The sequence below is a fragment of the Glycine soja genome, chromosome 9 (assembly GCF_004193775.1).
Source record: "Glycine soja cultivar W05 chromosome 9, ASM419377v2, whole genome shotgun sequence".
Classification (NCBI taxonomy): Eukaryota; Viridiplantae; Streptophyta; class Magnoliopsida; order Fabales; family Fabaceae; genus Glycine; species Glycine soja.
In genome coordinates, this window is record NC_041010.1 from 40,374,573 (window position 1) to 40,401,986 (window position 27,414).

At 32.0% G+C, this 27,414-nt stretch overlaps 2 protein-coding genes across 6 annotated transcripts; both read right to left on the reverse strand.

The window, feature by feature from the left end:
* Window positions 1–7,529: 7,529 nt before the first annotated feature.
* LOC114425691 (N-acylphosphatidylethanolamine synthase) lies at window positions 7,530–12,561 on the reverse strand. Of its 4 annotated transcripts, none has more exons than XM_028392638.1 (5): window positions 12,478–12,548; window positions 11,968–12,355; window positions 11,726–11,811; window positions 10,354–10,491; window positions 7,530–8,339 (listed from the first exon to the last, which is right to left on the reverse strand). In XM_028392638.1, exons 2-5 carry the CDS (start codon window positions 12,302–12,304, stop codon window positions 8,055–8,057), a joined length of 846 nt encoding a protein of 281 aa, XP_028248439.1. In that variant the 5' UTR covers window positions 12,305–12,355; window positions 12,478–12,548; the 3' UTR covers window positions 7,530–8,054. The 4 variants fall into 4 exon arrangements, with proteins under 4 accessions (XP_028248439.1, XP_028248440.1, XP_028248442.1 ...); XM_028392641.1 differs by having other exon boundaries at window positions 8,179–8,358; window positions 12,478–12,561; XM_028392640.1 differs by lacking the exon at window positions 7,530–8,339 and adding an exon at window positions 8,447–9,780 and having other exon boundaries at window positions 12,478–12,557.
* Window positions 12,562–17,511: 4,950 nt separating this feature from the next.
* On the reverse strand, window positions 17,512–23,221 carry LOC114368894 (subtilisin-like protease SBT3.5). Of its 2 annotated transcripts, none has more exons than XM_028326178.1 (11): window positions 22,678–23,221; window positions 22,482–22,595; window positions 22,259–22,356; window positions 21,977–22,135; window positions 21,167–21,278; window positions 20,431–20,962; window positions 19,812–19,906; window positions 19,472–19,714; window positions 19,257–19,371; window positions 18,684–18,867; window positions 17,512–18,264 (listed from the first exon to the last, which is right to left on the reverse strand). In XM_028326178.1, exons 1-11 carry the CDS (start codon window positions 22,752–22,754, stop codon window positions 17,702–17,704), a joined length of 2,292 nt encoding a protein of 763 aa, XP_028181979.1. In that variant the 5' UTR covers window positions 22,755–23,221; the 3' UTR covers window positions 17,512–17,701. The 2 variants fall into 2 exon arrangements, with proteins under 2 accessions (XP_028181979.1, XP_028181980.1); XM_028326179.1 differs by having other exon boundaries at window positions 17,702–18,264; window positions 22,482–22,576.
* Between the last annotated feature and the right edge of the window lie 4,193 nt (window positions 23,222–27,414).

The following is a 27,414-nucleotide window of genomic DNA, read 5'->3' on the forward strand; positions in this document are numbered from 1 at the left end:
TATCCAAACTTAAGTTGTTGTTGCTATTGTGTAGGAAATACTTAATCTTCTACAAGTACTATTATTACATATCAATAATCCTTGGACTAGCGCCAGCCCTAGTCTCATATTAAATGAGATTGTGTGGATTAGAACCTTATAGGACCCTCATTAGGTGCGCTAAGGCCCCTAGGACCATAATAGAGGGTCAATGAGCTAACCTTATGACCTAAGCTCAAATTGAGAGATCTAATAAAAATTATTCAATTGTTATCACATATCAATTAGATAATTTTCAAATTATTTTTTACACTCTTATTTTTTTTTTAATTGTGCGATTCAATATTGTATTTCACATATAATATATGATATGATAATATAACATGATAATATAACTTGTACGTGATGACATAAATATATTTTATTAAAAAGCATAAACATATTTTATATTAAAAGGAGATAAAAATTAAACTCAAAATAATGCACCAACTTTTTATGAGGGTTAATGCACTTATATCTAATGGTAATATTATTTGCCCAATAATTTTACATGAAGTGACACCAAAAACTCTGATAGACTTGTGTAAACATACTATTGTGATAAAAACTTAATCATACGAAGATCACATCTTCCTTTTATTGTATTATTGTTCACCATAAAGAAGAAGAAAAAAGAGAAGAAGATTACCACCTGAGTGGGCAATCTATCCGCAACGCAAGGACAAGTATAAAAGCAGAAATCATGTGTACATAATTTGAAGCAGCTAACATTGGACCCACAGCTTTTGTGCCCCTTTTGTCCCTCCAAAAAGATTCGTCAGCTGAAGGGTGTTGCCAGCACCAACACACAACACATACCCCTTCCAAATTGGATTTTGACATTGCACACTCTATGGGTCCCCATTCTCTGAACTCTCAATTTTAAACTCAAAACCCAAAATCCCCCTCTATTCTATTGTTTTGGTTACATTGCTCCTTCTTTTACCAACACTTATCCCTCTCAATGTGCCTGTCATGTCAGGTTTGTTTTAAATCTTCTTTCAATTTTAAATTAAATTGTAAGTTGTGAATTGTTCATGCTAACTTCTCTGACGTTGAAACCTTCAAATTGAAGTCTTGGGTGTTTACCTTATTATTTATTTAGATTGAAACAATAATATTTTCAATGCTTTTTTAAAATATTTATTTTTTAAAATAATCATTCTCAAACTTGACTACTAGAAATGTTGGCTACTAGAAATGTTTTATTTGAACCCAGTAGTAAGAATATCTGCATATCTCTATTTTGAATTTGACAATTAAAAGGAAGAAATTGCTGCAGATAGTAAAATGGTTTCTTTTATAATTTTTTGAAATCTGACATTGCTAAGTATGGATGCTTTCTATGCAAAATGCAAAATTATTGATTTTGGACCAAGTGATAGGGACAATCACGCCATCGATCTAACTGTCTCATAAACATTTTTTTCTTCCTGAAAATTATATAAAAGAAAGAAAAGAAAAATACCCATACCCATAACTTTTTCGTAACATTACACATGAGATCAATGTTTGTGGGGTTATGCGTGTGGTACAAAAAAATAATTATTGAAGAGTTACGAGTCCTGGGCATATCATAACTAACAATTAAAACAGATAAATAATATAACAGTAAAAAAACATTTTTATTAACAAATGTACTAATACGAGACTAGTTTTGTTTTACTAGTGATCTAGATATTAGTATGAGTATGCATTTGCATTATTTTGAAAAAAACATTTTGTTATTCATAATAGTCCTACTCAATTTGAATATGATTGTTTATTTTTTATTATTATATTATTAATATTGAGTATATATTGACTTTAGTGATGAATAATATTTGTTGTTGTAAAACCTGATTTAACATCTTTAATGAGATATTTTTATCTCAATTATGTTTATCTCTCTCCAATAAAAAAACATATATAATCTTACTAGAAAAAACTCTTTAAACTTATGAAGAATTCTTCTAAAAATATAAGGAAAAGATATTTGGTATCAATAATGTGTTAAGAAAAAATATTAACGCATAGTAATTTAATCTTGATTGTGTTTTTCCTTCAACAAAATAAACCTTTTATTAACAGAATTAAATATTTGTAAGAAACACCTGAAGACGATATTTCTCTTGAAACTAATACAAATGTCGACAAGATTTTTTATTTTAAAAATTTATAGTAATAGAAACTTTCAATCCTAATTCAAACTTGTAGAATTTAAATTTATAGTTTCTTATATAATTTCTTTTGCATTTAAAGTAATGTTCATCTTTTTTCACCAATCACTCATCAATATGCATTTAACAGCTCCGCAACTACATCACTATTTACTAGTATTTTTAACAAACAATAAATGAAAACATTAATAACTTTTCCACATCTCAACAGCTATTAGAGAACATTTCAATTTAAATGCTAAAATAATACTCCTAGCAATGATTTTTTTTCTTATAAATTTTAATCCCTGTTCAGAGAAAAGAGGCAGTCTCTACTCAGTAATTGCTTATGATGTCTTATATTCTACTACTAATTATTACTGAAGTGGTTAAACGACTATTGTTTCTTACTATTACCAACTTTGTTCGGCATGTATAAATAATGCTTTCGTGCATATAAATAAATAAGAGAATTGAAATTGACTCATTCACACAAAGAAAAGAAAAAGCCAAAATGCATGCAAATAACCAATAAATTGGCAATGTTGCCGGCCAGGGCCAGTGAAATGCACACGCAAAAAACAAGATTGCAAAGAGAGAGGGAAAACATGGGTTTAATTAATGTGGATTTATAAGATTCACGAGAATGGTCACTTTGAATATTTCATACCCATTGGGCTACAATATTGTGAAATGGTTACTTCATTGTTTCTATTTTTGCTGGGAAAAAAGAAAAATAAATATTTTAGGAGTTTATGAAAGGCAACCTTTGAAGTTACTCTCCTCCAACAACCAGAGCAGTGCTAGCTAGAAGAGTTTCTATTGGCAATTAAGACGAGCATGAGAAAGTTGGGGGAGCAATCTTTAACTCTTCAATTGGGGTGGACCCAATTGCAAAAAATGAGCGTAAAAAGAAGCTAAACTTGATTGAAATAATCAAAAGTTGTTAGGAAAGGCACTTTTGGTAACAACTTTGAGAATTTTTGTTTTGGTTAACGAAAATTTGCTCTCAGGAAAATGATATTTGGTACAAAAGCTCATTCGTCGAATACACACGAACGAGTGTTTTCTATTGGAAGATATTTTCTATATATAATTTTTAGTTTTTAATGGTTAAATTATAATTATAATTTTCTTAATTTTTTAAATTCATCATTTTGATTGATAACATTTAGTTTCTTAGTTTTATAAATTAATGATTTTTGTCCTTGTAATAAATTATTAACAAATAATTGTGATTGATTGAGTCATAAAGTTAATTATAAATTAATGAAAGTCATTAATTATTAAAAAAATAAATAAAAGATTATTAATATTAATTTTCAGGATACCTTGTTTCTTTTCTTTTATTCTCTTTTCTGTAGACACTTCTTCTATCTGCACACAACCCCACCAACAATAACACCACATCAATAGTCTTTTTTAATTTTTTTAATGATTAATAATTTTTATTTAATTTATAATTAATTTAATATATTTAATAATCATAATTATTAGTTAATAATGACTAAAATCACAAATTTATAAAATTAAAGAGACTAAATGTTACAATTAAAAATCAAAATCATAGATTTGTAAAACTAAATTAATATTTATTTTAAAAAATAACAACCGTTCATATATGCATCCGTGTGTTTCGTGTTAGTTGCACTTCGTGCAAAATAGTATTGTTCTTTGCTCTCATTGAAATGATTATGGCTTCCATTTCAACAAACGGTGATAATTAATCAATTAGGATTAACAAACGCTACTTTGTTTTTCCTTTTTGTAAATGAAAAATAAATTTTAATTGCATTATTGGAGAAACAACTAGCAGAAGACTGAGTCCAAGTCCTGGTTTGGATGAAGATAAATAGAAGGAATTTGTACAAAAAATATATAAAAAAAAAAGTTTGAATTCTACAATTTTACACATTAGTTAAATTCAAATATTTTTTTCAATTATCTTTCATTCTTTTTCATTTCACACTACCAAACCACCCCTACTAAAAAGTTCATATGCGCATACACACGATAAATGTTACTGTCAGGCAAAAAATAGTATGCTCTATGATTGTTTCCGTTAATATAATTCTTGTTTGATAAAAATTAAACTACTATTTTAGTAATTAGAATGTTAATATAAATATTGCGAATATATCTTCATAATAGTGATGTAAAAAAGACACTCTGTGTCTACATTTACAATTTTTTTTTTTAAAACAAGAGAATAAAGAAAAAGTTCTAATATTTAAATGAATAAAAAACATTTAAATTTGTTCTTTTTATTAATGAATTTTCTATTTGATCCTCTTTCATTGTTATCAGTAATATTATAAAATCTGTCTAACTAGTGTCCCACACTTACACGTGTTAGCATTTTGTGTAACGCTAACCCATTATTTTTTTTCTTCGTCGGTTCATTCTCTCTATTATTGTCTCTCATTCACCTTTTTTTTTCTTGCTTGTGCAGAACACTAACACATTGCTTTAGTTTATAGAAAATCAAATGAAAAATTATACGTAGATATTATTAGAAAGAAAAAGAGAGAAACAAGTGAAAACATTTTTTATTATAATAACTGATACTATAATATCATAGGGAAATAAGATAAAAAAATATGTATAAATATAGAGTTTGTGATATTTTAAAGTGTTCATGTATAATTACCTGGATCGAAATAGATGAATGGGGACATATCATGCCTAATTCAATGTATAGATCAGTAGATGCTGCTAGCCCATAAGCGGCAACAAAATAACTCTTAGCCAAATATTGATCAAATTCTCCTAAGTTTCCAGTTGAAAAATGTTCAATGCAAGACAACAGAATTACATATATATAGCTGATATAATGACAATATGACTGTGACGTGTTAGCTTTTGGGCTTAACTTTTTGAACTATACATTACATAAGTAAAAAGAAATCATGTTCTATTTGTTGTGAAATGATAAGTAAGAATAATTGCCCGTTACCCATATACCAAAAATATAGGGTGAGTTTAGTTTCCATTTTTATTTGTTGTTTTCATTCTCTATTTTCATTTTCATGTTTGGTTTGACTTTTTGTTTTCTGTTTTCATGAAATAAAAATATTGAAAATGTATGATATATTGACGTCTTATCTTTTGTATTTCTAGATTTGCTTAAAATTATATTTATTGTCATCGCAATCTCATTTTACCTGAAATGAGGTTTTTGTTCTCAACTGAAAATAATGGACTTTATTATTTTTATTTTCTGGTTGTTTCCTGTTTTCAGAAATCCAATCAAATATATTTTTATCACCGTTTCCTATTTTCATAAAAATGAAAACAAAAAACAACTAAACCAAACACATCCTTAAGTGCATGGTTTGAGTATCAGTTGCTAACGGATGTTAGTAATGAAATGAGTTTTGCAAAAATATTTTCACCCTTTCTTTTACAGAATAAATTTTGTAGTGTCATTGATTTAATTTCAAAATTTATGCACAATAGGTTAGACTGAAAATTAATCATGCACTAAGTTATTTCCCAAAGATGCAAAATTGGTGTTTGATTAAAAACTTGCAATATATTAAAGCTGACAAAAATCATCAAGGAAATACCTTAGCAGTCTGAATTGTATTTCTGACCCTGGAGTGCGTTTAATTTCCCAAAAATATTAAAGAATAGCGGACTACATAATTTTAAAAATAATTATGAAACAAATGTAAAACAAAAATCTTCAAATTTGTTTCTCAATAAATAAATAGATTTTTTCATCATACGCATGTAAAAAGTAAAAAAATAAATAAATAAACTATTTTATGTATTCTCTTTCCCGAGTTCCCATCCGTCGCTCAACTCTCTCCTCTTCAATATTTTCTTCTCCTTCTCTTTGTGAAAATTGTATATATGTATATGGTCTACCAAGCAGTAGACAAAATTAAAAAACAAAAAATTAATTATAACTCAGCTATTGATATTACACTGTTCCATTTTATAGTTGACTTATATATATTTTATCTTGTGCTTCAAACTTGTCTCTCGGGCCCTTAAAATTCCGGAAGGTCTATGCATCATTAAATTTTAAGCATGGTAGATCAAGTTATCAGCCCTCCAATAGTCAGTAATTCAGTATCATTTAAGAATTTTAATAATTTGTTGGAAATTATTTTGATAATTTGTTAATTAAAAATTAATTGTATGTATGCCACTGATTCAAGTGAAACTAAGATTAAACCTCTTAAGCAAAATTTCAACTTCTATCCTTGTGGATGAAAAAAGAAATACAAAGTTGGAAGGAGATATTAACCAGTGCAAATAACATTTATATGATTGTGCCATAATCATATTTGGAAACCCTTATAATTAGGCAATAATAAATTGATTGATGATTTAATTAATATACACGCTTTTTCATGTGTTGTCTAAACATGGCGCAAACAAAATTGTTATTAACATTGTTATCCGAATAGGATGTCATCACTCCTTTAGCACACCACCTTTTCATTTATTTTTTTCACTTTCAAATCTTCAATAAACTAAGACTAACGCATCTTTTGTAATTGTTGTGTACACAATGTCATTACTTTCATATTGAAAAGGGCTGGGTATATCAAACAAATAATAACATGCGTTTCATACTACTTTTTTACTCTAATGGAATCCCAAGTTGACCCCACTAATAGAGGGAATCAAATTATTCAATGAGACCAGAATGTTCTCTTTATAATAAGAAAAAACTAAGAAAGAAACTGTAAGATTCGTGAACAGTCCTCATTCTCATGATGCAAATATGGAATTGGAATACAATTTTCACCTTGCAACATCGTTTACTTTTGTAAGGTCAATAATCAGTTAATTACAAGTATTTTTTTTTGAAGAAATTATTACACGTAATTTTCAAACCATATTTACATAATCTCTTAGAATGATTCATAAGTTCTTCTTCTTATTTTTTATTACAACTTTTTATTATTAATGTTCAATTTGAATAAACTTCTTAATAAACACTTAATCAACCAGATAAAATGAGTTAAATTTTTCCCACCAGTTGAAGTCAATCAATACACCTCAACTTAGAAATTCTCTCGTTCACTTTTTCACAAAAACAAAATTGATTTGTTTTTTCTCTCACTTAATTTGATCTTCTTTTCTTTTTCTACGAGGATTTGCCAAAAAATTTATCTAAATTGAGCTAAATTACTGCAAATTTAATTTGGCAAAAGTAACCATTAGTATTAGATTTGCCAAAAAAATCGAACTTCTCTCACTAGGAATGATGCTGCCCCTTGTTTTCCGCTCTTTGCAGTAAATTTATTAGCAAAAAACAGAGGTTTGTTGGGGACCACAGAAGAATGGAGCAAACCAAATAGGACCAGCACCATGTGGACAAATAAACACGGACGATACGGCAGACACATCATATGAAACAATGGATTAGGATGTTGTACATTACACAGGAAGAAATGAACAATGAGATCCACTTCAACTGTGTCCCCACTTGAAATGACACTCCCAACTGCTTATTTCTATCTATCCTACGTGACACGACACTACTAAAACGCTAAGGATCAAAGTCCATGGATGTTATTAGAACACTTAACTTAATTGGTTGAATAATATAAACGATAGATACATGTCTTTGATTTTTATAGATAAAAAAAAAGTTCATTATTATTCGTCAAGGACTGAAACTTTTATTTTTAAAATGAAACTTTGGATTTTGAAATACTAGCCCATCTAATAATTTTGGGGTGTAAATTTTGGGAGGGGGAGGAGCCATCTTACCCTACAAAACTAGTGTCTATTCTAATGAATGACATTTGATTTTAAGAAGCCGAGGTTAAGATCTCTCACTCAACCATCAATTACAACAACAAAGAATGATTCAATTGATCAACTGAAGATCTAAATTACCCTAATCTCCGACTTAGGTTGGTTTGAACCTACCTATGACTTCATAAAACTTTTACCCAAACACCTTAATCTCTCCATTGCAGCACGGATTTGCTCTGAAATTGTGGTGTAGAGATATCTTTGTGCTGCTTCATCCAAACCATCAGGAGTGCTGGGCCACCCAATAGTAGGGAATGACTCATTACGAGACTGGGAAATAGCCTTTTGCCTCATTGCTGGAAGATCAAATTCAATTGGATCACCAATAACTATGTGAATTTTCTTATTCCATAATGGTATAGGAGGTCGTTTACCAAACATGTAATTCTCTGGCATCACCTAGAAATTTAAGCAGAACCTAGTTTTAATAACCAGAATAAGCTTACAACTTAAAACATCACTGTTCAATCATTAAGCTAGCAAGAATTTTATAGACCAAAAACATGTACAAAGAAAACCATGAGGAAGCTTGCCTTAGGCATCTATAGCATTTATATTGGGACAAAAGACAACAATGATAGAAACCAATCTCTTACAAAGTGTATAGTACAAGAATTACAGAAAACAGTATGTCAGAAATCTTGAAAATCACTAAAATTTCCAAATATCTATCACTATTAAAAAGTAAGACAATTGCAGATCCAGTTTTCCCTAATGCAGAGAAACTATTTAGTGTGTCTGCTGGCTAATATAATATGAAAATATGAGAATTTATCAAACAATGAAGGACTACAGAAATCTTCATTTTTATCCTTAAGGAATTTTCATGACTTTAAGCATAGCTATCAATCTCAAATAGTGGAGTCAAGTGTGTAGTGGCTGGCCCCAAAATGCTACAGTACATATTGTTCATGTATGACTCCAGAAGGCTGAGCTAGCATAGACAAGGGGTGGGAATGAATCAATACCAGCCTAGCCTGAGAGACCAAAAGGTGAATATGCCTTCCTTGCCCAGCCTCTTTGGTTTTATACAAATTGTGCATTTATGGCGTATTGATTATTGAATGGAGAGAATAGCGAGCTGATTTAAGACTAAGGTGATGGGAATCATTGTGTGACTTCCCAAATTTTGCCAATTCCTTTACTCGTTGTTGAGTGGGCCTCAAGGTGACACAGGTTCTAGCAGTGATAAGGGAATTAGTTCTCAGCACTTGGACGAACAATACTTGGACAGCTCAATGAAACCCAGGTCCAACATACAAAGGGGCATAGAAGCTTGATGTTTTAGTACTTGAGCAAGCTATAATTGGACAGCTCACAACAACAAAAGGCAAGCAAATGATATATCTTACAGTCTCAAACATTTAAGATTTGTCACTCTACTATTATTCAGATGCCAGAAAACACTGGAAAGTTGCTGAAAACAGAAACAATGTGGCCACAAACAGAGAGAAAATCTGTCAGAACCCGAAAGAGAAGGTTACAATCACACAACAGGATTGCAGTTGCCAGAAAACTGCCGAAGAGAAGGTTTTTGGGGATGGGGTGAGCTTGCTTCAGAGTTTAGAGAGGGCAATGGTGGGTGGGAAACAGAAGCCACAATAGAGGGAAAGTAGGGAAAATTAGGATTTTCCGGTGGTCAGAAAAGGGGGTAGAATCTCATTTTTACCCCAAAAATGACATTGAAACAGGGACAAAATGGGGGGTTTAACCACCCATTGGAATTCTGCTGCTGTAGCATGCGAAATCTGTGATTTTGGCTGCAATTTCAGCTGTGATCGCAAAAACACTCCAAAGGCAGTTCTGTAGCAGCCAAGGACCACTCTATGCTGCTATAGCACTGCAGTACCATTATTGCATGTGATCAATAAGACAATAACTTCCATTTTAAGTAGCAAGAATTTGTTCTCTTGCTAATGATAATAACAAGAATGCCTATACTCGAGTAGGATTATAATTTTTATTTGAACAAACATTGTTATGAAAAATTTAAAAAATAGTATACCGAGAGCCTTGAGAAGGAAACAAGCATGAGAAGACAAAATCTTGGCCAGAGCAAACAAAAATGTATAAATTTATAGTGAGAGTGACAGGTCATGTTTTCAATACTTATTGATTAAATATTCATTTAGTCTGTGAAACATTGATAAATGCTCGCCACTATCTTCATAGTTCCAATTAAATGATTATTTTGAAACATAACTTTGCTAGTAATATCAAAAGTGTTTTCCTTGCTAGACAATATTGCTGATCTACAAGATATAAATGCTCCAATCCCAAATATGTCTAACAAATGAAGACAACTTATCATAGAGGCCAACAGACAAGATCAATGGAAAGTGCTACAGCTGTGTTAGAAGACTATAAGTCAGAATATAAAGTTTATAGGGAAAGCAGAGAAGTGCTGACTTACCTCATGAAAACCATGATGGACAATTGGCAATACAATTGGAGTTATAGGTGCTCGAACAATTAGACTAGCAGTTCCCCATTTCAATTGCCTTATAGGTGCATCTTCTTGATACACTTTTCCTTCTGGAAAAGTATGCAGCTGCCATAACAAATTAAAAAAGGATATATCAGTTCTACTTTACTAGTAATAAAGAATTTCCCATTTGGGTAGTAAAACCCAGTATCCCAGCATCTATCTAATTAAAGAACCATTTTTAAAGAACTTCTGAAACTAGTTCTCTTATGACTGTGGTATATCAATTTACACCTTCATAAAAATTGCATAAAGGCTCTATTGATCATTGGTCTTTTGAGTTTCTTTTTTGTACAAGTAGGAAAGAACACTTATGTTTAATTGGGTTTAAAGGAAAATGTTTTATAATAAATTTTTTCAATTTCATTCCCTAAATCAGAGGCACAGGCATCTTTATACTTTTGCAATTTTCTTTTCAAAAACAAACGGACATTCTGAACTCTGCTTACCCAGTGATGCAAGGGAAAGATCATCTTTAATAATTAAATAAAAAGAAAAACAAGCACCCACCACTCGTCATAGGAAGATGAATCACAAGTGACAACCATGATCCACCATGCAACTGTTTCATAGGAAGATGGTAGGAACCCAACAACGAAGAGTAAAAACAGACAGATACTCTATTGTATTTTATGTCAGCTTCAAAGCATAAAAGGGTAAAAGAAGAAAATAGAACAGAAAAGTACAAGATAGCCACTTGCTAACACTTCCCCAGAGTAAAGCTCCTATAGATACACCTCTTCCCTTGGCATATAACTGAAAAAGTGAAGAATCATTTATGCCCTTTCTCCTCTAACTAACCTCCCTATATAATCGTTCCCATTATGCTATGCCCATGTGGATGGATGCTACTCAGTAACTAACTTCCTCTAGCAGTCTCAAGTCACAACTACTTTCTTTGGCATTCTGTGTATACCATCCAAACATTTGGCTCATAAGACAATTGGTCTACCACCTATCATTTAGGATCATGTTTTATAGAGTTACTTTACAGTTGACATGACTTTGAAAGTTCATAACCCATTTAACATCAACATCCAAGACAAAACGAGAACTAATACATTTTTTTTTATTGACAAATGTTAATTGTTAGTTTTTTGTTAGAGGGAGGGATTCAAATCCACAACCTCTCCCTCCCCCCTTTTCCCTTCAACTAAATAACCAACCTTATAACTCCAAACAAATAAATTCTAACTACACTAGAAGTAGAAGGTAATAACAATCAGTACTTTCAAAATATCATCATAAAAGAGTTAAGCTTGTATGAGGGGAAAAAGTATTAAACGTTACATAGAGATACCCATTCTCCATCATTTAAGCGCTCAAGAGCTTCATTCATGTGCTCTTGATAAATTCCACCACCTCTCGTAATAGGTATGCATTTCCCTGAGCAAGTTACCGTTTTAGAAACAAAAAAACAACTAGAAAATCTTTTCAGCATATTTTGATGCGTAAATTAATAAACTTCAACCCAATCATGTTTCTTATCATAAAAAAAAAATACAATAAATAACATGGCAATTGAAATGAAATGAGACTTACCAACCCGAAAAATATAGGAATAGAGGGCATTCCTGAAGCAAATATCTTCGGCAGCGAGAACCCAGCGAGCTAAGTTGGTGTCGAAGATAGGAAAACCCTTGAACCCCCACATAACCGGATCATCCAAAGTGGACATGTGATTGCTAACGGTAATGAGGGGGACGCGGTGGGGTCTGGAGCGGACGAGGCGGAGGAGAGTGTCGCCGTTGTGAACATCGGCGGTGTTGAGGAAAGACGACACCGTTTTGGCGAATCCGCCCACCGCCGCAATCACGAGTTTTCTGGGAATGCCGCGGAGGTGCTCCGCCCTCGCCGCCCACTCCATCGTCCGTGACATGTTGCGTTGGTTGATAAAAATTGGGCCAACGACTCTTATTGCTCTTCCTCACTGATAGACAATCTTTACTCTTAAATTAGCTTTTAATATTAAGTTAACTAAAAATCTAAAATAATATATTTTTAAAATTAAATTAGATCTAATTCTAAGAATCAAGTCTTGAAAGCACTCACAAAAGTATTTGTCAAGATTATGACAGATTAACAACACTGCATAGCATTCATGTCAATCTTTATGTTTGAACTAGTAGCAGCTAGGAACCATGAAGATGAAATGCATCTCACTTGTATTTTAAACCAGACTTATTTATGTAAACCATTATTTTGAAGGTTAAATATTTTAGTGTTTTTTTTTTCACTTTCATATATTAATTAAATCTTATTTTAATTCTTTATATTATTAAAATTTTTATTTCTAACCGTAAAAAGAAAATGATAGCAATAACCCAGTAAAAGAACAATTATAAATGATAACCACATAATAAGCAGAACAAATATTTGCTTTCTACTATTTGAGAATTGCGCCCAACTTTTTTTTTTAATTTCATCTATTTGATTTGTGTTGATTTCAATGAAATTGAACTAATGCACGTTACTTTTTCTTCTGCGGTGATTCAGACGGGGCTATGTTAAATTACCTTCTCTTGCTTGTTCCAATTATATTTAAATATTTAAAAAATAATATATTTATTTATTTACATATTTTTCCAAATATTATTAAATACAAGTAATACTAAGTACAAATATAAAAAAATAAATTATAATTTAATCAAACTCAATACTCGTTTATACAATCTAGTTTATAGTTAAAAATGACTTTATAGAATTTCAAAGTACATACAAATAATATTATTGAATCTTTAATTTACAACTGTATTAAATTTGATAGTTATATAACGAAGGCTAATCGTTACAACATACATTAATTCTAACCTTGATTCTCATATATGATATCTATCCCTACATTATTCTTCTCATCATACTCCATGAACTCTTCAATATAGTTTCCTAAATGGGTACCCATCTTCGGAGAATTGGACTCACAAACCCCACCAATAAGTCGTGAAATTGAATCCAAAAAGGAACATTTTTTAGAGGTATTTGATCAAGAACATCACTCTATTGCACTTTCCCAATAATTAACATTGTGGCCAAACAACCAGGGACACTTAAGAAAATCCTCTCCATATCTAGTTTATGATCAAACTGGAATACAAACGTTCCCTACTTCACTTTCGCTATCCTCACTTCCTTCATCGGCCTCCAAATGCTAGCCATTAGATAATTTATGTTTGCAATGTCACTGTAAGCTATATCAACTAATTGGAAATTACTTTAAATATGAGTTTTAAAGTATTTATTATAAAAATTAATAATTTTCAATTATATGACTATTAATGTATTTTAATTAAGTTCAAAATATAATTGGTAAATAATTAGGGAGTGCTTTGCATGTACTTAAGTGATGTATAAAAGTGTCATGATTACAAATCAATGGATCGGAGTCTAGGTATTCTAGCATAGTAGCATCTAATTTAATGCTACAGCATATGATTAAAAAATATAGCTAAGTAAAATTGTAGCTGCATAGATTTCGGACCATGTACAACATAATTACGGGTTGAAATATTATCAGAAATGAAAGATAGATGAAAAATAATTTTAGAATTCATTCATCAAAGTATTACAAAGTTGATTTATTTATACAAAGACAGAAAATAATTAACTTGAGTAGCCAACACTAACTTACTCAAATAACTTCTAATAACTAACTAACTGTCATAACCAAGTAACTACTCAAATAACTTCTAGTAACCAACTGCAACTGCTTAATCATGATACGCCTTAAGTTGGCGAATAGATGTTAATCATTCCCAACTTGGCAATGAAGTTACCAATAATCGGGCCTGGAAGTGCTTTTGTAAAAACATCTACAACTTGGTGTTGGCACTTGACAGGGACAAGCGTGACTACTTTGGACTGAACATATTCTCGGATGAAATGATGATCAATGTCAATGTGCTTGGATCGTTCATGATGAGCAGGGTTTGAAGCAAGACTGATAGCAAATTTATTATCACAAAATAACATCACAGAGGGCACACCAACTTCAAAGTAAAGAAGTAACTTTCTTAACCAAACAATTTCACTAGTAACAAAAGACAAGACACGATATGCAACCAAAATCAACCAAGACTTCATGGTTGACACTATCTCGACGGAGAACGTCGAGATGGAAATCGAGTCTACCATAGAGGTAGTCGATTGGGTCGATCATGAGAACCATGATACCTGGACCCCAATCTTTGGAGTGGATAATCGCCTCCATATGGATAACGAGCTTTTTGTCGTTAGAGACAAGAACCATCACCGGTGGAAACCGATTTCTTTTCTCAACCTCATGGAAGAGGTAAGAGTCAGCTTCAACGAAGAGATGAAGTCTATCCGCGACCATTGGAGGAAGCGGAGAGCCAGTCTTGAGAGACTGGATAAACTCATCAAGATGAGATTCTTGAATGAGGCCCCGATTTTCGTCGGGTGAGCAGGGAAAAACAAACCTTGTCCAGGAGCAGATTTGATATACTGTAGAAGATGATGTCATCTACATATACTAGTAAAATGACTAAGGAATTTCTTGAGCCAATGGTGAAAAAATTAAAGTGTGGCCAGGAAAAAATGATACTATTGTTGCGATGCCACAAAGCATGAGTTGAGTGACCAAAAACAGGTTCAGGAATTGAACCATCGACAAACCCATATTTGTTCTTCCCATGAAGAGCCATGCACATTGCTTTCTTCCAAGTGTAACATCCCATTTTTCGTAAACTAATTTAAAAGGGATTGTTATTTATAAATAAATAAAGTTTTAGAAAAATGATGAGGTTTTTATAATTAAATAAATAAGGAAAAATAAATGTATTAAAATGATGGTTTGAGAGAAAATAAAAAGGATATTTTATTTATTCATTTGATAGGGAAGAAAATAGAGTTCCTTTATATAAAATAATAAAAATAAATAAATAGAGTAAATAATAAGCTGTGGATATCCTAAGTATAAATAGCGATATGTTAGATCAGTTTTCATATTGACGATGCCTCCTTTTAATAGCGATATGTTAGGTCAATTTTCATAACTGTTGGATTGTCATGAAATTTTGATATGTGGTTTGTGATTCAATTCCACACAACTTCACCGTTGGGATTTGCAAGATAATATTCATGGAGAGATAAAATGGAATCGCACGAAGGTAGTACAAAATGAAGATTTCAATCCCTTCTCATTATCTCTAACGTTTGGGAACCCTATCAGAGCAATCAGAGGAAAAACTTGAGGAATCTCAGGAAATTGCTAGAGATGTCACTATCACTGCCAGAACATACGCGAGTCCGCTTAGAGGCAAGGGATGAGCTATTCACAATTGGAGATTAGTTAGAACATGTGTAGGGATCCTTAGAGTATCAATTGGAATGTGTTTTGGGATATTTTTTTAATTTTTATTTTATCCTTATAATTATAACTGTGAATTATAAGTGTGAATTATATACTTTTGATGAACCAGTTGATGTCCCAATGAAAAATTGCTGTGAAATTGATGTATTCTTGTGTTGAGTGAGAATCCAATAAATTGAACCTTTGTCTAATTAGCGTGAATTGATGAAATTAAGTAGAAATTTAGCGTAAGAGGGAGTAATATATTGCTTTTATATTTTCTTCTTTTCATATTTTTTAGGTTTTTTTATATAGTTTAAAATTAATATTATATTTGAAATTGACCAAAGATTTCTAGTAGACTATGTGTTGTATTCTTAGATAATATATATGAATTCATGTATACTTATATATACGAGAAAATGTTCATATAATTATTTAGAATTGGTACATTGAAAGCTTACTTTGAAATTCACGATCCAATATGATGTATGTTGTTGGTTTTATATATATAGATTTAACTATATATTTATTTATATTAATATTTTATGTAAAGAATATTGTAGTGTTATTATAGTGTGATTCCAAAAATTATTTTAGTGTTGTAGTTTGAGAATATTATGGTTAGATTTGAGATACATGTGTGTATTGAGTTGTGAGCTATGAATTATACAATAACTTGACCAGTATTGATATTGAGATAAGTATTGATGCGCAATGTTAAAGAGAAAGTATAGGTTTCCTATTTAGGAACCGGTGTTAAATTGTAGCGCAATGCGTTAAACGTGTTTGAAACGCGAGTGTGAGGTTGTAGCGCAATGCGATAAGTATTGAGATAAGTATTAATGCGCAGTGTTAAAGAGAAAAAGTAGGTTTATTATTTTAGGGGTTGAACCTGAATCAGAAATGTTGAGAAAAAAAAAAACCAACCAGGCATTTGAAAGGTCCTCTTAAAAATCGGTTCATAATGGGGTGGCCTACCCAGCTATATAAGAACTTACCATGCTCGTTAACCACCCGATGTGGGACTCGCAACATGCCCCCTCGAGCCAGGGCTCGTCACCACAAAGCGAGGGCTAGCGGTACTATCCATACTACTGGGCAGAACTAGAAATAACTTCAATAGGAAGCAAGAGGCACAGAAGTAAAAACCTCTGATACCATATCAGAAATGAAAGATAGATGAAAAACAATTTTAGAATTCATTCATCAAAGTATTACAAAGTTGGTTTATTTATACAAAAACATAAAATAACTAACTTGAGTAACCAATACTAACTTACTCAAATAATTTCTAGTAACTAACTAATTGCCATAACCAAGTAACTACTCAAATAACTTCTAGTAATTTCTAGTAACCAATTGCAACTGTTTAATCGTGATAAATATGTCTGATCTGAGATGTCATAGTGATTGTGGTTACTCTTTTACTTCCTATTTCCTTTTCTTCTAGTAGTTAAAGGTAACTAACTATTGACAAGGAAAACAACACAAATGACAAAATAACTTAGCTACTGAGCCACATCTTGCAGTTTGCGATCAGAGAGGTATTATGGGAGAGGGAGAGAGTGTAGAGACAAAAGATGTAGAAATTCCCAGAAACCTAAACAAAGAAAATTTACCAAGAATGTCAAGAATCCCATCCACTGGGGCTTCAATTTTACAAATATTTGAGTAACTTGGCCTATCTCATTTATCTGCATGTGGATGTGACTGTTTTGCTGGTTTTTCAGTTCAAATAAAGTATGAGTATGTTGCAACTATTAATAAATAATGAGTTTCAGACTAATTTAAATGTACCATCTCTTTGGACACTATTTTTGGTAACTGTTGCTACTCCAAGCACATAATGAATATAATTTTGACAGTGATCATCTAGTTTGGATCAGAAATTCAATAAGAATGGTTGTTCTAGTGACTATAGTATTTTCAAAGCTCTTAAGCTAATATAGATATTTACAGGCCTTGTTATCTGACCAACCCATTTTTTCCAGGGGCAACCCGGACAACCAAAGGACTAGTGACTTGTGATATTCTATTCCTCCATGACAAGAACCCAAATGCATATCCCTTTGAGGGAGCACTTAATTTGAAATTCACAGTGAAATTGATTTTCTGGCCAATTCTCGTGAAGATTAACCGGTTAGGTATAACGCTGACTCTAACACCAGGCGGAGAAGACACTACAGCTTTATAAACACTTCTTGCTTTGCCAACATTGGTCACAATCCTAGTGACTGAAAAGTTGTCTTTAAGATTGGGAACTGCAATAGATGGGTAGTTGAGATCAGATGCTGTGCTGAATGCCCTATCACATGTGCTGTTGTCTCTTGTAACTTGATGGAGTGACCTCTGATCATAGCCAAGTGAACACAGGAATGCAACAAAATCTGCTGGCTTTGAGTCATAGATGAGACCAGGATCAAGAACTCTTGCAGGGTTCACAAACCCCGATCCGTAATCAAATGCATTAGCCCTTCTTTGTTCTGGATCTGCAGTGATGGGTCTGTGGTGCTTATCCAGAACTGTAGCTGCATAATATAGTTTATGATTAGTCTCTTGAGTGGAACTAGCAAAGCCACTGCACTGTAAGATGTACAATATATATCATGAGAAATGTTAACAATGCACTCTTTAACAAATTCTTTTTAACACACTTTGTTATTGGATGAAATTCATGTTTAATGTGTTTCATTCAGTACAAAACCTTAATGAAGAGTATGTTGGAAAGTGTGTAGGTGGTATTTTCTACGTATCATTTTATTTCCTTTTGGTGATATAGTAGAAATCCTTTATAATGTCCAGTTTCTAGATTTATAAGCATTGACAGATGAAATTTAATCTACTATGGGGTTCTGTTCCAATTTGTCTGATTAAGAAGAGTCTCTAACATAGTTTAGTTTATATATATAGGCCTCTGGAAAATGATATTAAGATCAGTATGTATTACCAGTGGTCATGATGGCAGATTTGATAGCAGATGGAGACCATGAAGGATGGACAGCTTTGACCAAGGTTGCAATTCCTGTTACATGAGGACAAGCCATCGAAGTTCCTGAGAGAATGTTGAACATATTTCCTGCTGCTGGAGACCATGCTGCAAGGATATTTAGTCCTGGAGCTGTGACATCGGGCTATGGATCAACACCAGCACAGTCAGAAGTCCAGGAATGAAGTAAAAAATAATAATAATGAATAGGTTTGAATACATTTTTGTCTCTCAAATTTGGGCTTAGTTTTCTCTTGGTTCACCAAATTTAAAAGTGATTATTTTCATTTCCTAATTTAGAAATAACTCACTTTTGGTCCTCAAGGGACATAAAAAATCACAAAAAATAACCTTAAAACATGACTCGTAGGTTATTTTCAAATTACTGGACGAAAATAATCACTTCTAAATTTGGGGAACTAAAAGGAAACTAAACGCAAATTTGAGGGACAATTTTTTTTAAAGCTGATGAATATTAGTTTTCAAATCTAGAATATACATAGAAATTCAGTTGCATACTAAATAGAATGTCACCTTCAGAATTTCTGGGTTTAAAGCATTGGGGCCTTTAGAAGAAAATGCAGCTACACGTGGTGCAGGATGAGCTCCAAGAACTGTCTTTGCTCCAAATATTCTTGATACAGGCTTACTGTTCAGTACATAACAGGATGCATGGTTAGACTTTGGAGACAGTAGAAGAGTACTTCACAGAAATCTCATTTTCTTTCATTAACAAAAAGAAAACAAACCGTGTAGTTCTGAGATAGGATAGAATCTTTTCTCCTATTTTGTTTCCAACAATAGCTGAAGGGATCACAAATGGTATGGCAACATCTTGATCTGTCTCATCAATAAGTATCATGCCAACTCCACCCGCAGCTTTCACTATCTTGCTCTTTAATACCTTTGACTCTGTTGAACTCTCTGCATGTCTACACACCAGAACCTTGCCTTTGCTCTTTGTTTTATTCAGAGAACTCTCCAAACAGTAACTGCAGAAGCCAATAAAAGAGAACAAAATATAACTTTAAGAGTCATCTTTTTGCATTGATTTTTAGGCAGCTCTCACTTTTAAGTACCTTGCTTCACCTGGATTGATAAGGAGTGAAGTATCCTCCATTGGCTGCAGAAGCAGAAATTATCCTTGTGGAGGCATTCATTTCAAAGAGACTGAGACTTTCACCCTGTTTCAATCATGGAAAACTAATCAGGGTCCTCATAGTGTGCCAAAATGCTACCTTTAAACAAAAAAAGGCTTAAATGTTTTTTTATTCGTGAAAATATGTCTTTCTTCTAAAATTAGTTCTTATTTAAATTTTGGATCCTACTAACTAGTGTCTTAAGAACATCAGTTAAGAAATTAATAGATTTTTTTTAACTAAATTCATGGTCATTGGATATTATGGTGGAAGTACATTGGTAACACTTTTCTATAAAAACTTTCTAATTTTTATTCCTTCTTATAAGTGTTCTAAGAGTACCTATTAGTGTTTTCCTTAAATTTGATTCACTTTAACTTCTAAAAATTACAAAAATCATATACTTTTAACCTCAAGCGGCAGGTTAAAAATTGAAAATTCGGTGTTTTTGTTGAATGTAACAACTCAAAGCTAATAAAAATTTATATGTTGACTCAAATAAAAACAAAATGTAACACTTTTCAACTACCAAGAATATACTCAAGCCAGCAGTAAAAAACAAGTTTTACCATGATTTTGGCACCATTTCCCAGTATGATATCAGAGGTGAAATCCCTATCAGTTGAGCTGGCAGCAACAGTGAGCATCCATGGAGCAAGGTTAGTGGCAGAGCCAGCACTGCCTTCATTTCCAGCTGACGCAACAACCAGCACCCCACGACTAGCAGCATGGAATGACCCCACAGATATGGCATCACTGAAATAGTCTCCTTGGGGTGATTCAGCACCCAGAGAAAGAGACAAAATGTGAACCCCATCTCTTATGGCATCATCAAAGGCAGCTAGTAAGTCCACATCATAGCATCCAGAATCCCAACATGTCTTGTACACTGCAATTCTGGCCATTGGTGCACCTCCCCTTGCTCCTCCACTTGCCAGTCCCTTGTAGTTCATGTTTGCCACAAACCTCCCTGCTGCTATGGAGGCTGTGTGGCTTCCATGGCCAGTGCTGTCCCTTGCAGATATGAAGGACTTTTTTGCATCTGAATCTCCCTCAGCAGCTTCATATCCACTCCTGTAGTATCTTGCTCCTATCACTTTCCTATATTATATATTCCACAAAATTGTTAGCCATTGAAGATGGCAAAAGCCATGTGGAAGACGATAACATTCGTCACGGTTAAAAACCAAACTTTCAGAAATATTATTATGCCTGAGATCTCTCTTGATGATTTCCTCCAAATGCCATTTTTGGTTTGTGAAGTGAAAAATGAAACCAGATGAGGATAAGGTTTCAGCCACAAACCTGTTGCAAGATGAGGCATTGAATCCCTCCCCTGATTGACATTGGCCTTTCCAGCCAGGTGGCACTGCAGGCATGTCGGTGTCACTGAAGCTTGGGGATTCTGGCCAAATTCCTGAGTGAATATTGATTTTGAAAAAAAGAAAAGAAAAGAAAAAACTCATTATCATTCCCAATTTATTATCAAAATCCAATAATTAAGGCTGCCATGTTAATTGAGTATTTTTAGCATCAGTGCCTAATGTCCTATACCATTTTTTTTTCTAATGTATGTTTTCAAGATTGAGTTTCTTATCTTGCAGGAAGAAGAGGGCTAGCAATATACTTCTTAACTCATTATCTTTTATTGATTAAAATTTATCAAAAATTGTAAAATTATGAATGAGGTTCATTAAATAAGGAGTGTGAGTCACATAATTTTGTGATTACTAACAAATTTGAGTAGTGTGGTGTTTGTTGATATTTCTCTTTGCAGGAATTATACCAACAGCAAACAGGAGAAGGAAAAAGTATACTATTTATTAAGGTTTTGCATTTCTCTACGGAAGATGATTTAAGTAACTGAAAAAGTACACTAGTAGTAAGAATTTGACTACCATAGTAATGCCATTTGAAGTCCAATTTCCAATGTTATTGATTATACTTTCCTTAAGTCTGCTAGGGCTAAAAGGAGGGGAATAAAGGGACCGAGACTCCACTAAAGTAATAAATGAAGTGTGGACCAGTAAATGCAATTATGCTACATAGAAGTAATCAACTTATCATCAAGACCGAAACTTTTCTGCAAAGTGGTAAGGCTGCTAACTAACTAACCAGTATCAATGAAACCAATGATGATATTTTCTTGGTTTCTGATGGAGTAACCCAGAGTCTCCATGGTTTGGTCATCAAGAAGTCCCATAAAATCCCATGAGTGAGTTGTGTGCAGCTTTCTTTTAGAATTGGGAAAAACAGAAACCACTCCTGGCATTTCTGGTTAAATTTGGACACACAAGTCACAAATCAAATCATTATTAAGACAAGTTCTGAGGTTAAAATTAAGAAGTTGAGAAAAGGGAAAGAAAATATAGCAGCAGGAAACTTCCCCTGACATACTAGAAATTTGGGAAGCCTGTTCATCACTGAGTTTGGCTGCAAAGCCTCTGAAACCATGTTTGTAGGTATAAATATGAGAAGCTTGGGCTTCTTCAATGCTGTCAAAACATTACAGTGAGGGGGAAAAATCACTTATTTAAAACAAGGGGTGATTAAGAAATGCAACTAACTGAAAAGACTTGCAGAATTTGCCAAGAAAAGAAAAAGTGGTCATAACTCTGACCTTCCACTATGAACAGAAGCAAGAATTTGATGATTTTCCTTCAGAATATCATCTGGGTGTTCCCCACTTTTGCTTCCCATGTACACTACATAAACCTGCCAGCCAATCCATATTCTACACTTCACTTAAGAACCCCAAAACCCAGTGAACACCATAACCAAAAATGCTAAACAAAGAAGCCACTGTTTGAACTTACCTTGGTGGAAAAGCAAAAGCTAACTTTTGCAGCAAACACAGCCAGAAACAGAAAAAACAAAGCACTGCTTGTAGCATAACCAGAAGAAGACATTGTTGTTATGTGTTAAAAGTCTCAACCTTTGCTGACTAAAAGCAGTGTATATATCAGCATATAGTGATAACAGCAAGGATGTAGGACACAAGAACCGGGTTCTATAAATAAAGAGTGGTAACCATAAACCACCAATTCAAGATTCTGAGAATGAAAAAATAGTAAAAATAATAATAACAAAAGAAAGCCCTGATGGAAAAAAGGAAAAGGAAGGAAGAATCATGGTTGAAGAGGAATCATATTGGTGTGTGACATGTGTTAGTGTTGAACGAGGTTGTTTTAAATAACAACAAAAAGTGGCGAATTCAACGAGAAAACATGGAGTATAGTACTAGTAGTACTAGTAGTAGTGGTGGCAATTAGCAAAAAGCCAAAGGGGTAGTAGCACTAGTGGGAAAGGGTGTTTTGGATGATGACTAAGAGAGAGAGAAAGAAGAGAAAGGGACTAATGCAGTAATGCTTTTGTAACAATGCCAAGCAAACACAATTCACAAAGCATATTCCAGTTTTTGGTGTCTACTCAAATGTCAATATGACCCTCTTATTACGGAGGCTGTTAAAAGCAATGTAATCCACACTCAAGCTAATTAGTGGAGGCAAGGTGGCTAAAAATGCATGTGACCTTAGTATTGATTATTCCATTATTTTTTAGTAGGAAAAAAAAGAGTATCTTATCTGATCTAATCTATTTTATAGGTGGTGGTGATGTAAAATTTGTCACTTGTGGAGTGTTCTGTCAATAAATAATTAAGGGGTAGTATGTGTCTCAAATCCCAATGCTGAAGGATCAGATTCTTGGAAATACTGTATACTATAAACACTTTCTCATGTACCATGCTCTAAAATGATGGATGCACTTGGGATTTTTTGATATCACACTCACACAATTACTCTTGAAACCCAGAAGAGACAAATTACGCCATTCATTGATAGCCAACAAAAAGCAAATTGGAGCATGTTCATGGTTAGAAATAATGCATCCACGCCAATGACAGCGAAATGTCAACCCAAACGGTAACTCCTTAGAAATAGCACATTTCCCTTTACCCAAATAGATATATTCTCCAAGACTATATCCTATAATTTACTGTTGAGATTTAAATAAATCTTTAATTCAACATGTATGTATATATTTAATTATGGTATTAGTTGTTAAATTTCAATTAATAATTATGATTTTTTAATTTACTCTTTAAAGTAAATATCTAATTTTAGAAAGATCAAATTTTAAGTTAACAAGTTAAATTCTAATGAATTTTTGAAATTATTTTTATTTTTATTATCATGATATTTGTAGAAAACTTGATCAGTTATTTTCAATGAAGTCTCTTTTCTAATATTTTGTTCTAAAAGAGTTCTGAACACGTTTTTCTTAATTACTAATTGGGTGAAATTTCTGTGACTTATTAAATAATAATCGAAACCCGACCTTAACTTGAACCCACGTCATATAATAAGATTTTCGTAAATTTATTCAGTAACAAAAAATGTTAAGAGAAAGTGTTATTAACTTTTTCTTTTTTGTTCACGCTCGTCAATGTGAAGAAAACAGACACACTGTGATGCAGAGAAACTTTACCGTTACCCTGCATCATTCTCATGGAAATTCAGTGCCTAAAAGTCAACATTCTGATGGATGTATGCTCAGTTATCTTCACCTAATGATCAAATATGATTAGCTCAACGGCAGATGTATCATCAATTACCATCATTATGATCGATTTCTTTCATTACCAGAAAACATAATAATTACTTTCGTAAGGGAAACCAATAAGAATTACCACAATCATTAAACTATTTCATGGTACCAACATTTCCACTATAGCCATGTAATTTACGGAATCTTAAATCACATCGTTGCATATGGTGTATTCCCAAATCCCAAGTTTTTATCCAAACTTCTCAGGGGTTAGTTAGAAGCTTACTGTTATTTTTCCATCTTAATAGAAAGTCCATTAAAAGGAAATCAGATTATTCATATGCTCGGAAATCATATTCGTTATATTTAAATTTGTGTTTTTTTCTTGTGATTATTTTAATTTGAGTTTGAAATGTACAAATATTAAATAACAACAACTCTGGCCACTCAACATGAAAAAACCAAGTATATTTAATCATAAATACTTATAACTTATAAGTACAAAAAATGTATAATGGTTTTTTTTTAAGATTTGTATAATGGGTTTACTTTTGACTTTTATCTGATCATTATGAATGGTATAATAGGAATCAATCATTTACTTTCTCTCTTAGGATATTAATTAGGACAACCTTTGTTAAAAAAATAAAGGATATTAGGACAACCTTAACTTCATGTGCAAGCCAACTATCTTACAGTTTTTACCAATTCAATTTATCCTGGAAATTATTGTCTGATGACCATAGAACACTGGTTATTATGAACAGGGTGATCTGTTATGATTCTCCAATCATGTGATATCTCTTTCTTCACCATAACTAAATATCTATACAAATTAATACCAAATGCAAAACTTAGTTAGTAGGGTTTTTTAATTTGACCGCAGAATATTTTATGAGTGCAGCTGTATTAAAATTTAAAGAAAAAAAATGTTATTAACAATAGTTTTATTCAATTTGACTTATTAATTAGATTAATCGGATTACCCATGTGGTATCTAAATATTGTTCATCCTAAATTACACATAGGAAAGGGATCAAATAACACTTGTAATTTTAAATTATATATGTAATTCATGGTTAATATAAAATTCTGCATATCATTAATAAATAAGATTTAATTATGTTACACATGTTTGCGATAATTGAATATTTATGCACATCACGTGTAAACGAGATCTATTTATTCATTTAATTTTGTTTCATTTTTTTTCCTGCCAAATGAAATGGAGTCTTACAGCTAGTCGCCATGATAGAAAGTGTTGACCATTACGGAAATAACACCGAAACCCTGTCCTTACATTATCTATATTAATTGATTCTATTTGTGTTTTTCTTTGTCTACTTTTATCATCACTCATTTTCTATTTTCCTTGCTTTGTTTCTTGCATCATATCAATCATAGGCACAACTTTTCGGTTTACTATCATTTTCTTTACCACATCATGAAGGCACAACTTATCATAAAGATAAACACATAAAAGGTACTTTGGATAGCTCAGCTCTTAGACTTTGATGTGTATGATCACAAGATGAGGATCAATTGTATGATAACAAGAGATCTACATCTTATGATGAGAAAGTGACTTATTAATATATTAACATAGCCATATAGATGCACTACAGAGTTCAGGATCACACATGCAATATGTATATTTAAACAACTTCACAGTATGAAAACTATTTATATATATATATTGCAAAGGTTGAAAATAATTAAGTCTATATACTACAAGACATCTAACAAAAAAAATTATATCAAGAGTAAATGTATTTTTGGTCAACCTTGGTTAGTCAGGACCAAAAGTTTCTCTACCGATAATATTATAATCTTAATTCTTATATAGTAATTTCCTAATTTGTTAGCTCAAAAATCCAATATTCCAACAAGTAAAGAAACGAAGCATCACTATCTACTATATATATGGACATTAGTAGATTTTGTCTCATCTAAATATGAAATCTAGTTGAAGAAACATGTGAAATTGTTTGACTTAAATATCTGACCCGAATTATTTGTCATAATAATAATATGTATCATTTAGGTGCAATTGGAGAGTTTAGTGGCGGTAGCTTACCATTTTATATCTCCGTGTCTTATGCCTGTGTTTCAGAAGCAACCAAAACGAAAACCTCAAGTCATGGAAACATTTTTTTTTTAAAAGCGTATATAATTGAAAATTGTTTGAGTGAAATACTTAATGATATTCTTTATTCTACCCTCAGACTTGTTGCTTTTGAAAAAAAAAATTGCATTGTGCATGTGTTGAGTTGGCAACTAGTTGTTGTCTATATTAAAATCTTCTAATTCAACAAAAAGTGGGATCTTAATTGCAGTTCAGATGTTGTAAAAAATTTCAGTTATTCTTTAACACTGAATATTAATTCTCGAATCATATTTTTTTATTTATTTTTTATTGAATATATTGTTATTTTTTAGAAAAATAAAAAATTCTCGTCTATTGCTCATATATTTAAAAAAATTGAGTAAAATTTAAATATAAAAACAAAAGTATAATAGAGAAGATATTAGATAAAAGTATCATCATTGTTAAATAATGGTAAAATCACTATCGATCTTAATAAAAAAAAGAAAATATACTAGACGTTTTCATTATTAATCATATAATTTTATTTTATTATTTAGGAATTAGTTAAAGAGAAAAATATAGAATTTAAAAAGAACTTAAGGAAATAAAAATATTTAAATAAAGAAATGTCATCACTATGTTTATTAATTTGATATTGTGATAAAGAAATTCAAATTTTAACTGTGATTTAATAAATTTGTAATAATATATCAAGAGGAATGAAATAAATAAAATGTGTGGGATACTTGATATAATAGAAGTCACGTGACTTATTAAAAAGAGATATTAATCCTAAAATACTTTCATTTAAGTGTAAGTGACTAAGTGTGCAGATTTATAGTATAAAGAAAAAAAATTGTAATGGAGAATTATTCACATCAATTTATAAGTGGTTGGTAAGTGACAATGTACTTGA

Coding starts and splice junctions, on each gene's coding strand:
- LOC114425691 (XM_028392638.1), bottom strand. CDS start 12,304: ATGTCACGGACGATGGAGTGGGCGGCGAGGGCGGAGCACCTCCGCGGC. Junction 10,492..11,725: donor GCTTAAATGATGGAGAATGG/GTATCTCTATGT, acceptor TTGTTATGGCAG/CTGCATACTTTTCCAGAAGG. Junction 8,340..10,353: donor TCCATCATGGTTTTCATGAG/GTAAGTCAGCAC, acceptor TTAAATTTCTAG/GTGATGCCAGAGAATTACAT.
- LOC114368894 (XM_028326178.1), bottom strand. CDS start 22,754: ATGCTACAAGCAGTGCTTTGTTTTTTCTGTTTCTGGCTGTGTTTGCTG. Junction 21,279..21,976: donor CATTGGTTTCATTGATACTG/GTTAGTTAGTTA, acceptor ATATTCACTCAG/GAATTTGGCCAGAATCCCCA. Junction 18,868..19,256: donor TAAACCCAGAAATTCTGAAG/GTGACATTCTAT, acceptor GTTGATCCATAG/CCCGATGTCACAGCTCCAGG.